At 42.7% G+C, this 14469-nt stretch overlaps 2 protein-coding genes across 8 annotated transcripts in view; one reads left to right on the top strand and one right to left on the bottom strand.

Moving 5' to 3' along the window:
* Positions 1 to 1330, top strand: part of AdamTS-B (ADAM metallopeptidase with thrombospondin type 1 motif B) — a 19388-nt gene extending 18058 nt beyond the window's left edge. For 2 of the 3 annotated variants that reach the window (XM_015170039.3, XM_032440667.2), the window contains exons 10-12: positions 22 to 396; positions 463 to 640; positions 707 to 1330. In XM_015170039.3, coding sequence (XP_015025525.1) covers positions 22 to 396; positions 463 to 640; positions 707 to 999 — 846 coding nt within the window. In that variant the 3' untranslated portion in view covers positions 1000 to 1330. Of the gene's footprint in view, positions 1 to 21; positions 397 to 462; positions 641 to 706 lie in introns of those variants that run through there. The other variant, XM_015170040.3, reaches the window with a different exon arrangement.
* On the bottom strand, positions 1114 to 14469 carry LOC6633261 (myogenesis-regulating glycosidase). 5 transcript variants are annotated; one of them, XM_015170090.3, is made up of 6 exons: positions 14047 to 14469; positions 9143 to 9279; positions 4768 to 4936; positions 4084 to 4167; positions 2177 to 4022; positions 1114 to 2102 (listed from the first exon to the last, which is right to left on the bottom strand). In XM_015170090.3, the coding sequence occupies exons 1-6, from the start codon at positions 14446 to 14448 to the stop codon at positions 1966 to 1968; spliced, it is 2775 nt and encodes a 924-aa protein (XP_015025576.1). In that variant the 5' UTR covers positions 14449 to 14469; the 3' UTR covers positions 1114 to 1965. The 5 variants fall into 5 exon arrangements, with proteins under 5 accessions (XP_015025576.1, XP_002056885.1, XP_015025578.1 ...); XM_002056849.4 differs by having other exon boundaries at positions 4084 to 4179; positions 14047 to 14464; XM_015170092.3 differs by lacking the exon at positions 14047 to 14469 and adding an exon at positions 9546 to 9738 and having other exon boundaries at positions 4084 to 4179.

Here is a 14469-nt window from a genome sequence, read left to right as displayed (position 1 = left end):
TTAAACGAGCGTTTCATTCAGAAAGTTGGTTGCGATTGGATCGTTGACTCGGACATGCAGGACGATCGTTGCGGTGTCTGCGGCGGTGCTGGTGATCAATGCAAGCCCATAAAGGAGATCTACAGTGAGCCCTTCAATGTGAGCGACGGCGTCTATGTACAGATCGTTAACATACCGGCACGAGCGCGTCGCATACTGATCAAGGAGTTGGCCAATTCGCCGCACTTTCTGGCCATCGGACGGGCGCAGGGCGAGAAGTTCTATTTGAATGGCGACAGTCTGATCTCCATGCCCGGCGAACTCGAGATTGCCGGCGCCGAGAGCCTCTACGATCGGCTGGACGAGCGGGAGACCATCAAAATACCTCAGCCCATACAGCATGCCATCGCGCTCTATGTAAGTACCTGAAGCCGATCCCCTGCCACTCTCGCTCTCTGTATATTATTGCGACCATCTCTGCAGGCAATTGTGCGCAGCAATGAGAGCAACACGGGCATCTACTATGAGTTCACGCTGCCCGCCTTCAATGTGACCAGCGGACGGCAGCATCAGTGGCGATTGAGCAACTGGACCGCCTGCTCCGTCAGCTGCGGCGGCGGTGTGCAGCATCGCGAGCCCATCTGCCAGGAGAATGGCAAGCGTGAGTCCATTTCAAATGATCCTCTAGACATATAACCAATACATGTGCTTCGTCCAATATGGGCAGTGCTCGGCGACACGCTACCCTGCTGGACGCACGCCAAGAACCGGCGACCCTTGAGGCAGACACGCGCCTGCGGCGAGCAGCAGTGCCCGGCGCACTGGTGGCCGGGTCCCTGGCAGTTCTGTCCGCTCACCTGCCGCCAGCCGGGCGCACCTATGCCGCAGCGGCGTCGCTCCATTGTCTGTCTCGATCAGCATGATGTTGTTGTCGCGGATGCCCAGTGCGGATTACTGACCAGGCCGCCCGAAACCGAGCCCTGCGAGTCAACGCTGCCCGAGTGCCGGCTCAAGCAGTGAGCGAGCTTTAGGAACCGGAACCGGAACTGGAACTGGAACTGGAGTCGGAACTGGAACTGGAACTGGAACCGGTGGCGGCAACTATTTATTGCTAATAATTAAATAGAAAGCTAATTTAAGTGAGCTGCTTTTACAAACCCAGACAGTTTTACATATTTATTTAACAAGTTCGAATTATACGTGTAGTTATTGGATAAGTCATGTTATCGATTAATAATTATCGATTAATAATTTGCGTGTGCCCTGCAGGTGGCGCCACCTGGTGCTGCGCAAGATATCGATCTAAGGCAATTAGAGATGTGCAAATAGAAATATATTTTCGATAAATCGATTTCGCTTCAGTATTTCATATTGCGATATTTTTCATAGAACTTGCGAAGTTAACCTCAATCTTATGTTCGATTTTTCAAAGGAAAATTGTCCAAAAATCGTGTTTAAATTTTGTGATTCATAGAAAATATCGGATTATATGGAATGTCTCCAATCAAATTTAAAGAGAGTTTCCTTTGAGTGTCGACTTCTTAAGGAAGAATTTTAAGTATCAAGAGATCTGTCCTCTAATTGCACTTAAATTTGACTTTCCAAAATACAATTTTCAATACAAGTATTTAACATTAAATAGATTTTCAAATCCTAGCTAACTTTGGGAAGCGCATATCAAATGTTTAAAACGACAATAAACTTTGTTTATATTTAGTTTAAATAACTAATGCATGCAGGGCATAACATAATGTACTTAATACAAATCAAAAAAGAGGAAAAAAAATGTCAAAAAAAAAAGGATTCTAGAAACTAAGCGCAGAGTTTAGGCAACATTTGTTTATATGATTTATGTAGTATTATCTATCAGCGCATATATATATATATATTGTATATTGAGATAAGAACAGAAAAAAAAAATAAAAATACAATAATAATACAGAATTAAAATAACAAGAGATGAGTGTGAACTGGAACTGTGGGCGCTTAAAAGCGCGTATTGTCGGGCATTTTGCGGAAATAGGCAATCTTGTCCTTGGGCACACGATAGCCGTGCATCCAGCGGCTGCCCTTGCGCAGGGAGCCATCGATGCCGTCTTTCCAGACGCCCTGCGGCAAATAAACTGAAAACACGAAATGTGAATGGAATCAATTTGGATTATTATTGTGGCTTGTCGGGTTGCTGGACTTCACTTACCCTCACGCTCCTCGAGACCCGCATCCAAGATGGGCGCCACGATTAGCTCCTCGCCAACGGAGAACTCATCGCTGACAATGAGACAGGCGGGATCATGGGGATCGAGCATCCAGAGCGGACGCACCAGCGGCAGTCCCTCGTTCATCGAGGGGCTAAGATATTTCTTGAGCAGCGCTATGACCACCGTCTGGCGCACCTCCTTCAGCTCCTGGGCGACACGTGTGACCAGCTCGCTGTGGTACTCATCCGGCAGATGGCTGAACTGCATCGCTGGCAGGAATGTGGCCAACTGCAGCCAGCGTATGAAGAGCTCGGCATCCGGCAGCGGCGGCTGTGCCAGCGAATAGAACGAGACCATTTTGGTGAGCGGACGCTGCAGCAAATAGTCGCCGCCAATGGCACCGGCCAGCACAAATGGATAGCCGATGACGCCATAATTGAGCACTGCGGCCAGCGTATCCCGCAGACCCTCCCATGTGGCATTCGCCGGCGGCGTGCTCAGGAATGTTGGCGGCTTTGGCACCACACTGGCCGTGGAAACGGCCATGAGTCCGGCACTCTCCAGGCTGCTGGTCAGCATGCGTGCATACATGTCCGGATTGTCGAGCGGCTGGCGGCATTGATAGTAATGCGGCAGATTGTAGCCGGTGCCCAAGTCCAAATAGAAACTCTTTACGCCATACTCATCCTTGAGCCGCTGCAGCTTCTCCAGCAGCCAGGGCACCGAGGCATTGTTCGTAATGTCCAGAACGCCGGCGCTGGAGCTGCTCTTGTAGCGCGTCAGGGCCGGAATGCTGCGCTCCGAGTAGCGCTCATAGATGAGCAGCTTGCGGGCGACCGCATCCTTAAAGTTCGGACTGTCCGTGCTGATGAACGGCTGGATGGTGAAGACGACCTTAAAGCCGCGCCGATGCAGCACATCGATGGTGTCCTTGAGCGTGGGAAAGCGCACGCGATCCACAGTGAAATCACCAATATTCTCCTGCCAGAACTCATTGATGACAATGTGACCCAGTCCCATGGCAATGGCATTCTCCGAATAGTCACAGATAATTGATTCGTTCAGATTGTCGCGCTGCGCCTGATTCGGTATACGCCAGACGGGCTCCTCCAGCAGCGAATGCAGCTCCGCAATATCCTGCTCGGTCAGGCCATCCCAGAGGCTCTGCTGTGTCATCAGCATGTGCAGGCTGCGCATATCCTCCGTCGTGCAGATCTTGTAGTCCAGCTGGGGCAGCGGCGTCAGCCGATTGACAAACGTGAAATCATCGTTGGCCGCACGCAGGCAAAACTGGTTCTCGGTGCGATTGATGCCCAGCTGGAGGGGCGTGCGTTCGCTCACCTGCATCGCCACGCCTATGGAGTTGATGAAGTAACGCTTGACCGCGTTGCCAAACTGATGCACCTTGTGATCGCCGCTGGCGTAGGGCATAAAATCAAAGTTTGCATAGCTCAGGGACCATTCCTGGCCCTTGGTGATGCCGCCGCCAAACCACAAGCCATTGTCCCGCTTCAGCTCGTAGCAGTCTGTGGGCAATAGGCCCGGCCTCAAAGCCTGCCATTGCAGCGTGTAACAGCGAAAGACCTGCTTGTCCTCGAAGTTCAGGTGGAGCCGGGCAATGCCGTTCCACTCGATGCAGACGCTGCCGTCGCTGCGCCGATGATTCTCCAGGCAGTGAAACGGCGCCGTGTCGCTGTCCAGTGTGACGCCCAGGTGGCCGGATATCACCTCCTTGTCCTCGTGGCTCAGTATGCGAAAGATGCGATCCTTCGAATTGAACTTGATCTTCTGGAAATAGCTTCGGGTCAGCACCTGGTGATGGTACGCAATGTACGCATAGCCAATCTGCACGGACGACATTCGTGAGCTTCAAGCACGTTTCGATTAAATCATTAAATCCACTTACCAGAAAGATTATGATGAAGAACATTATGATCACAAAGATCTTGATCTTGTAGTCCTTCGTCTCGCGCTTCTTTTTCCGTATCAGCTGTGGAAAGGCCTGTCAGCAGATGATCAATCATTAAAGTAACGGGCTGCATTAGCTGCATTCCACTTGTCATTCGAAATGTTGCTCAACATTTACATTTATAATTTCTCATAAAAATTGGCACATTCCGTATGCAGCGAAACGCAGCTACTTATTTATGCGCATTATTCTCTTATTAACTTAACTTTATTCTACTTTTACTCTTCTCTCTTTTAAGACTTTTTCGACTTCTCTCTCTTCACACCGTTTCCTCTCTCTTCTCTCTCTCATCTCCTCTCATCTCATCTCATCTCATCTCATCTCATCTCATCTCATCTCATCTCATCTCATCTCATCTCATCTCATCTCATCTCATCTCATCTCATCTCATATCATCTCATCTCCTCTCATCCCATCTCTTCTCTTTCTCATCTCATCTCTTTTCTCTTTCATCTCTTCTCCCTCTCATCTTCACGCTCACTTATCTCTTCTCTTTCTCTCTTTCTCTCCCATTTAATCTTATCTCATCTCTCTTTCTCATGTTATCTAATCTCATCTCATCTCATCTCTCTTCTCCCGCTCTCTCTTTCCCAACTCTCTCCCTCTCTCTCTTTTTCTCACCTGCATCTTTTCGCGCAGTAAACTCGCCAACGAGTTGACGCTTGTGATCGAGGCCTGGTTGCTGGCCAAGCTGTGGGTATCAAAATCGCTGGCCAACATCTCCTTGCTGTTCAGTCGGAGGGCGGGCAGCGGGGCTATCGAGGCGCGTCTGCGGCTACGGAAGCGATCCCTGTCGAAAGTTCGAAACAAAGTTAAAAAGTTAGAGTCATATTTATCGATAAGCTCGTATTTATCGATAGAGTCATATTTATCGATAACTGAGTGAGTGATCGATGTTTATGATCGCGATAACCGTTTGTTGCTCAGCCGAACTTCAACTGTCCAAGTCTGTACGTGATATCTGGCCGTAAATTACGCAGATACAGATACAGATACAGACACAGATACAGATACAGGTACAGATACAGATACAAATGCGAAAAGACAACTAGCTGGAATACGCTTCAACTAATATTTATGGCAATTTTGACAAGCGTTTGTCTCCGTTCCTATCTGAGATGTCTTTATTTAGTGCATACTAAATCAATTGATATATTGGCAGCTAAACGGCATTAGAAATATTGCTGTCGAGAACGGGTTAGTTTCGAGCAGTTGGGTGGAACAACTTTGGGTGTTAACTAATATTTATATATACGTTTATTAGCGTTCTTATATATTAATTTATTTATTTATTGAGGGCATAAACAACTTGTTTGCCTCTGTTCAATTTAGTTTTTATATATTTATTCATCCAGATTCTACAAGTGCGTCTCCATTGACAAGCTATATACATATATCTGAGCCTCCTAAACCATGGTTTAATGTGGCTGCAATAAGCTATGTGCTAGGCTGCACGACTAGAATATACCCTGCACCTTATGGAATATGCATTCCTGGCTAACTAAGAACTTTGTAGATGGATATTCAGAAACTTTTCCGGACGTAAATATGGTATGCAAAGCTCGGCTTTTCTTCAATTTTTTGGGAGCCTTGGAAAGGGTATCCAAACAGTGGTATGTCCTCAATCTGTATATGTTTCTCAAGAGCCTTAAAACCAATTTTCTTGTATCTAACCCATATAGTTTTCGAGTTATGCCCAAAAACGCGAGCCTCACAATCGATATTTATCGATATTGTGAACATAAAAAAGAGAAGTTACCGAAAGAAAAAAACTTTAAGAAATACTTCCTTTTTTTTGTCAATCGGTTCAGGGTATAAAAACAACTTTGTGTATCAGGAATTGCTTGCGATTAAGAATATGATTAGCGTTGGTTGGGAATATATTATTTATCGCTTATCTGGCACGCGTACAAAAAAAGCCCGAAGGCCAAAAGCATGTTACAATTCATTCAGCGAAGAGCTCGTACCAAGTTATATGGGACGGGTGTACGAGAGTTGGAGAAGACTTGTGACAATTGCCTGACCCATTTTTGTGGCCTATCTAGAGCCGAGACAGTGACAGACGCGAATTGGGAGCGACCCCTGATATTAAATATGACTCGTACTATTCAAGTATGTATGCATATATATTAATATGCTTATATTTTTATAGGCGCCGCTTTCGGTGCGATAAGGCCGCCTCTGGGGGCCATAAATAAACTTTGTTTCAGCACAAAATTAGCACAAGTTATAGCTCCAAACTGTAGACACGCAAAAAATAAATATGTATTTCATGTGTAATATTTTACCTGTATCTATATCTAAATTGACAATGTGCCTGGCTATGGGGCGGCAAGCTATGCGCGTTCGTCTTATCACCTCTAATCACAATTATCTACTGAGCTGCTGAGACTTAAAGATACAGATACAGATACAGAGACAGTTATAGTAACAGGCACAGCCTGAGCAGCAGATACAACAGATGCTACAGATACATACATATAGACATACACAATGAGTTGATATAATAATACATATATGTATACACTCTGTTGCTTTTCACGAACAACAATAACAACAACATGATTTCTGCTGCCTTTGCATCTGCCTTTTGATTTACTTATCAACAACGAGCGGGATTTTGCTCTCATCCCCCCCACCCTGCCCCACCCGGCAATCGTCGTTGTCGCCTCTGCAATTACATTAATTCGCTTAAACTGCAAAATTACTCTCTCACACGCACACATGCACACACACACACACACACACACACACACACGCGCACACCTACGCTTTTCTCCAAAAAAGCTTGAGCTCTGTCGCCGCCCTCCGCGCAGGGGCTGAAAGCGCAAGCGCAACGTTTGCTCTGTTAACAGCGCTGTGTGTTAGCAGAGCTGTTAACTGATTTCACTTAACAGACAATGTTAAATGATTTCATGACCTGCTACACGAATATATAGGCTCATTTTGTCGCCAATATTGAAGCTGGAGTCTTGAAATTTGCAATTTTGATGGATAGGCTGCCTATTAAAAAATTTTAAAGGTAGGTAGAACTAAAAAAAAAAATTTGGCACAGCAAAAACTGCTAAAAGAAATGGAAAGCTTCTAAAAGTGTTTAAGAAGCTGAGAGCCTTATCAATTTAGCTTACATTCGAATGCATTCGCACTGCAAGGCCAAAATGGCGGCCGATCGTTGTGATCGATAAACATGAAATGAATTTATCGATCGGCGATTGTGTAGGGAATGCGCCGCTGAGTATGTGTTATTCCCAGCTAAACAGATTTAAATTACTATTATTATTATTTTTTTTAGAATATCATCATTATCATTACATTATCATTACTTGTTATTATTATTAACATTATGTTAGTTATGTTAATATTATCATAAAATTGTAGAAAGTTTTGCAACAAGCTTTTAAAATAAACAAACAGTCTGTCTTAACAGTCTTCTGACACTTTTTACCCAACCAAAACTCTTGTTGCACATTGCGAATTTCGACTAGAGTACAGGGTATCTAAGGCTGCGTGGTCAACTGTTTCACATTTAATTGCAGCTTTTCTCAGCCATAAATAACTGGCTCGACGCATTTATTTGGCTAAAAAAAATAAAACCAACACCAAAAAAACTACCAAAGTTAATTGCAACAATTTTCGTTAATTGACAAAACAAAATTGAAGCCGAACGAAACCAAAGTTGGTTTCTAACTGTAACTGAAAATCGATGCAATTTCATTTTAAGCGTAAAGCGATCGACTTTTGCTGAAATGTGGAAACGCCACAAAGCTGGAATGTTGGGAATGGCACGTTCCCCGTTTCCCGGTTCCCGTTCCCCCGGTTCCCTTGCCCATGCCCACAGTTAAATGTGAATGGCAAATGGCGTGCTGTTAATGTTGTTATACAAAGGAAAAAAAAAAGCCAAATCCAAATTAATTAATTTAATTGCAGCCTGAACTTTGGCATGAGACAAGCAATGAGTACGTGATGCCATATTCAGCAATTCAGTGCTGCCAGATAGTTTACACTTGGAAATGGGGAACACTCGAATTACAGGGTATGCCAAATGTGCAAGTTGCTTGCTAAGCTTAAATCACTTTTAGATACCCAGCGCGAAATCGTAAGGTATCTTAATCTAATTATTATGTGCACAAGCCAGATTCTATTTACCCTGAACTCAACTGATGAAGGTTAAGATACCCTGTACGACTTAAATATTGAAATCGTTTGATTGAGTTCCGTGCATTCCTCTGGAGAAGGCCGATGTTTGCGTAGAGACAAATATTTCTTCAGCTTCTACAGCGCGTGTTCAACTAAAAAATACCCTGTACATATTGTATAAGGTGTATTCTATGATTTGCCTGTGTTGTGCTTAAGCATTTATCTACAGTTAGAAGAGAGCTTAAACTTCTTTTGCACTTTGCACGACTTGACGATACCCTGTACAAATAGGCTCTGATGTACGCTCTTATGTGACCTTTACTTATGTGACCTCTAAAATCAGATGGATTGAATTGCTATATTAACGTACAAATCTTTCAGTTTTCAAATACCCTGTACTCTATTGCCGCATCAAGTATACTCGGCAATTGGCTTCATATTTATTCTATTGCATATTTACAGCAAAATGCAAACGCGCGTGCCGAGCGTATTTAACACAATAATAACCTCAACGAGGCCTTGATTTGCGGTATTGCCTTAGATATATACCCTGTAATTTACAATACAGTTATCAGTATTCACATAGTGAGTGGGAAACCCAGCACATGCCAATAAACTGTGATAATTTACTGTTACAGGGTATCTGGCAGTACAGCATGCGGCAAGAACTGCGTTAATGCGTTCATAACAATGGCCAATTAGCACTAGCTTGTGAACTGTTATTGAAAAAACATAAAGCAGGTGACAAAAATGATCAGAGATCGCAGTTAAATAATATGGAAATATTTATGGAAATATATACAGGGAAATATTGATGGAAATATATTTACGGAAAATAGATATCCAAAAGGGGGCTCACCTATGGACGGGTTTCTTGGCATTCCCAAACTCATCGCTGCTGTCATCGTCCTCCTGCTTGGCATTGTCATTCGCTTTGGGAATCACCATAATCGTTGTGGGCGTGCCCATGCTGGAGGCTGAGGCATCGTCGACCATCTGTAAATAAGTCACAAAGTTCGATTTAAGCGAAGATATATATAGTTTTTTTTTTTATATTCATTTGAAGATGTTTCGTGTGCTTTGTTTTCGTTTTGTTCTCGGCAGCACAACGCGGCGTATGCGCAATCATCTGTAATGCATATTTATAAGATGTGCTCAGTGTGCCCGTTTCCTGACTGAAAACTGGTTTCGGCCAGCTCGTAAACCCCTATGGTTCAGTTAAGTTCGGCTCTGACTGGCATCGGGCCGTATTAAGTACCTGCCTTGACCGCAGTTAGCCGCCGCGCCTCGTCCTGGCCCGCCTCCTGCAGCGCGCAGCGGCCGCTCCGGCTGGGCGAGCTCATCGCCAGCAAGGAGAGTAACGATTCCTGATCCCGACCAGTGCGATGCCCAACAGAGATCTGCCAGTCCGCAGCTCAAACCGTCGTCTGCTGCCTTTGCCGGCCGCTTGATAATTGCTCGCATATTAGAAATGACGAGGGCTTTGCTTCCCATCTGCTATCTGTGGATGTGCGCGTGTGCGTGTGTGTGTATTGGTATGCGCTTGTTTAATCGCTCGACGCCGCGCTTCATGGCAACTGCGAGCACTCGTTCCTGAGTGATTAATTACGAAGCTTCGGCTTCGCATTTCTCACAATTTCATTGAGACTTTTGCCACGCCGCTCGCACTGCGAGGGCAGTTCCATGAATTACGCAAATACCAATTATCGGATGTAATTAAGTGAGATTTATAGCAAAATTTAGTTTCTCTTCGATTCCCATTTACCTTAACCGTCAGGCTTACGGCTAGCTAACATGTACATTGTATTTTGTGCAATAACCACATTTTAAATATACATGCATACATACATATATCCGTACATACACGCATGCGCTCATGTATACATGCATACATACACTCACACACATGAATGCATGCATACATACATACATACATACATACATACATATACATACATACATACATACATACATACATACATACATACATACATACATACATACATCACTCACACACAGAGAATGAAATTTATAAATTGGCCAACACACTTTTTTACACAGCACTTATAATCAAAGCATGAAAATCTGCAGGACCTACTTGAATTCTTGAGAATCGCATAGTAGGGCGATTTACGTTTAATGTAATATTCAGCGCAACGAGTAGAGTTCTCGAAAGAGTAACTAGCATACATACTTAGACACATACATACATGCATATATTCATACATGTAAGCACATACATGCATACATACATGCATACACAATACATACGTACATACGAACATAGATGCCTGCTAGATGGTCAAAGGTTGTCATTAGAGTTAACATAGCCAAGGAATATTTGAGTTTTTTGCTATCTTCACAGTTTAGCATTGGGCTTCGAGAATTTACACAACAGAGTCAGCAACAAGATAGACCCATTAGTATACCTAATATTGGCATGAGGCTATTGAATAGGCTAAGTAAAAGTGAGCTCTAGCTTTAAATAATACATAATACATATCTTTCATCGACTATTTCAGGTGAGTTACTGCAAAATCGATTAGTTTATTTCGAAGTTTACTTGATGAAGCATTCGTAAACGTTTTACTGGCTTTGCAGGTCTAAAAATCGAAAGAGCCTTCGAGTCTGCCCAAGACAAATATGAGCACTGTTCATATCTATTGACGGTCTTTTAGATGCAATTTCTGAACATTTCTTTGACCACCCTCGCAGCTCTGATACAATGGCGACTCAATTTTGGTTTTGATATGTGCCGAGAAATTGCCGTGACAGACTCGTAAATTAGTCAAGGCGGCATGCTCCATAATTATGGCCGACTAGATTTAGCATTTAATCTTAACTACTTCCCATAAATTACAGTCTATCGGCTTTGGGTCCTCCCTTGTTTGCCCGGCTGTGCCATAATCATAAATCATATTGGCCCTCAGCCATGGACACGACTTGAAGACAATACGAAACTCTTTACTGAGCGCCAGAGAAAAGTCCTCAGGGAGCATTATTTTAAGAATATTATAGCAAATACTAGACCGAACTATGGGGAAATTTTGACCGATGTCGTTTTCGAACAGTCAAGCCGATAAAAGCAATCGATTTTCATTCGAAACTCACATCACTATCATCTTAGTAGACTTTGGTCCGCTCTAATTCCAAAGGTCTGACTGTGCAGTTGCTTTTCTTCTCAGTCTGCTTTGACGCCTCGTCCGGAGCAGACCAGCTTTTTTTTTTGGTCTTTTTATTTTGCGCTTATATTTTCTTTTTTTCGTATTGGAGATTGCATTTTTTTTTTTACCAACACTGGGTTAACCAAATCGTGGCTTACTTTATATTCAGTTATTGAAAATTGCAATCTAATCAGCTTTAACGCCTTTGATTAGCTTAAAGTTCAACAATCCATTTGTATGAATTTTAACTGCTCTGCAGATTGCTGAACAACTACATACATATATGAAGACTATATGATATAATTTTAATTTTTGGTAAATCTTTTTATAATATAAAATATATTATTATAATTTAATTGTTTCTTCAAAATGTTTTTTAAATGCTCTGCAAATAGCTGAGCTCAGGTGCTCAGCAGCAACACTGTTTCTTTTTAAAAAAAATTCATAAAAAAGAAAAAAATAAACAAATCCTTTTATTTCTGTTGTATAATATTTACTTTCCCCTTGCCTTTTTCAACACTATATATACAAAATAGTGTTATGGGTTTATTAAGGCTTATGGCTTTTGTTTTAGACTCTTTTTTTTTTTGAATATTTTCTTTAAAGGTTTGAAAATTGAAATCTAAATGTTTTGATCATCCTAAACTTTTTTTAAGGTCTAAAAATTCAAATGGTGGCTTCCATGCGTAGTCGAAATTTTCATTTCACCTTTTCTTTTCCAACACTGTGTTGACTAAGTGCGAATGCTCGAGGTATATATAAAATCTTTTTATATTTATCATATTACAATATTTCTTCAGAATTCGAGAAAGCTCGAAAGGAAAACAATTTATTTAATTACAATATTATTTTAAATATTTACAGTAGCGCAATATTTCTCATAGCCTTTTTCAACACTGTTTTGAGAATGTGCGAAAGTTTTTTTATTTTAAAATATGCACGATACATAAATATTTCTCTGAAAATACTTTAAAAAAAAAAATGTAAGAAATTCAAATATGTACGAAAACTCGTAAAAGGTAAGTATTGCAGTTGTTTTAGGCGCGATTTGCAATACAAAAAATATGGTGCTTACTTTGCGGCTGAACCAATATAAAATGGATTAGTTTAGATGCAAAAAATGGTGCAAATTTAGCAGAAAGAGAAAAGAAAAGCAAGAGCAGAAGCAATTGAAAGAATTTAAAGCGAATAAAGTTCGATTAAATTCAGAAAGAAAGTTAAAAAAAGGAAATGGAAAATGGGTTTTTCTCGTGCAGAACTCAGTTTCCTAAAATATGTTGGCCACCAGCTAAGTACATAAAGATATATCCCTTGATTTGCCACACCCTCTTTAGTGGGCGCAGGCAACATCATTTTGGATCAATTGATTGATCTATAATCTATGTAAATCGAAATTTCGATCATACCCAGCTCGCTTCTACTGATATACATATATATATCCACAACAGGCAATACAAGTTGAGAATCTTTAAACAACGAGTTTAATAAATGATGAAATTAGTTGTAATCTCGAAATGATAAAGGCCGTATTTTTTTTATGGATACATGGCGCAGTTTCGGCCTGGTTTATGTTCTGTTTGCCGTGTTGCACAGTGTTATTAGCGTAATGCAATATGCCAGCCAGTGTGTACATATACCCTGTTGCAGACTTGTACAGCGGGTATGCGCGACTTCGGTTTTCATATGTGACAACCAGAGTCGAGAGGCCAAAGGCAGAAAGCACGACAAAAGTGAGGAGTACAGATAGTTTGTGGCTGGCTACAGGGTATCTGCCAGTCAGGCACGCCCAACCAGGGCCCTACGCTTCCCCTTGTTGTGTTATTTTGCAGGCTTAAAGTTTAGTTAATGTTAAATAAATTGAATTTCAGTCTCAATATGAAGCGCTGCCAATCAATGGGTATCTAGCGGGTCGTATACCTGACCAGATGTCCGAACCGCAGAATATTTGCAATTCACATTAATTACATTTCAAGTGTAAACATGAGAAATAAAATGGCAAAGAAAACAGATGAGAGAAGCACAACCGCAATAATCATATTAGAATAGATCGATGATGGCGATAATTAATGATGACGATGACGATGAGTATTAGGAGAATGATAATGATGATGAGGAGAACAAGGAGAATGATAATAATGATGAGGAAGATGAGGAGAATGATAATGATGATAAGGAGAGTGAGGAGAATGATGATGATGAGGAGAATGATAATGATGATGAGCAGAATGAGGAGAATGATAATAATGATGAGGAGAATGATGAGGAAGATAATGACATATGACATGAGATATTTAGGGACTTTTTTGACGGACAAACCGATCTAAGCGGAAACATTTGACAGCACTGTAAAGCAGTTGAGTGTTTTTTAGGTGTTTTTTTTTTAGTATATGCTAATAAGCGTGTAATTTGCAAGCACACTGCAGAGGTAACAGTTCGCCTAATGAGTTTCTTATTGTTATTTATTTGGCTTTATTTTCTGGTTGCTTTTGACTGCAAAACTCGTTTTCAGACTCGAAAAATGAATCTTAAGCTTCACACTCTGCAACCCTCCACCTCTGAAGCAACCTACGCAACCAACCCGTGCCCTGCCCCTACTCACACTCTCCGTTTGGCTCTCCTCGTGCAGCGCCTCCTGCGCCTGCATCTGATGCCGCAAACGCAACGCTTCCAAGTCCAGCGAATTAATGCCCTGCGGCAGCGATATGGAATTGCGACGCAATCCAGGTCCAAAGTGATCCCGTTCCCGATCCCGCTCCCTCTCTGCTGGCGGCGTGGGCGTGCCAGAGTTTAGGGAACACATCTCCGGCTCGACGGGCCGCTCATTCAGCACCAGCAAGTGCGGCAGCTCCACATTGCGTCGCTGTCCCAGCGATTGTTTGCGCACGGGCAGCAGCTTTGCCTGCGCCTCCTCCGCCTCCGCCTCGTCCTGCTCGTCTGCATAGGGCAGCGCCTGAGCCTGCCCGTTGAGCGCCTGCGCGGCACGCAGCGGCGTCTGTGACATGCTCCCTAACCAGGTTTACAC

Source organism: Drosophila virilis, chromosome X (assembly GCF_030788295.1).
Source record: "Drosophila virilis strain 15010-1051.87 chromosome X, Dvir_AGI_RSII-ME, whole genome shotgun sequence".
Classification (NCBI taxonomy): Eukaryota; Metazoa; Arthropoda; class Insecta; order Diptera; family Drosophilidae; genus Drosophila; species Drosophila virilis.
The sequence above is the reverse complement of the archived record's forward strand: the minus strand, read 5'-3'. Positions and strand labels throughout refer to the sequence as shown.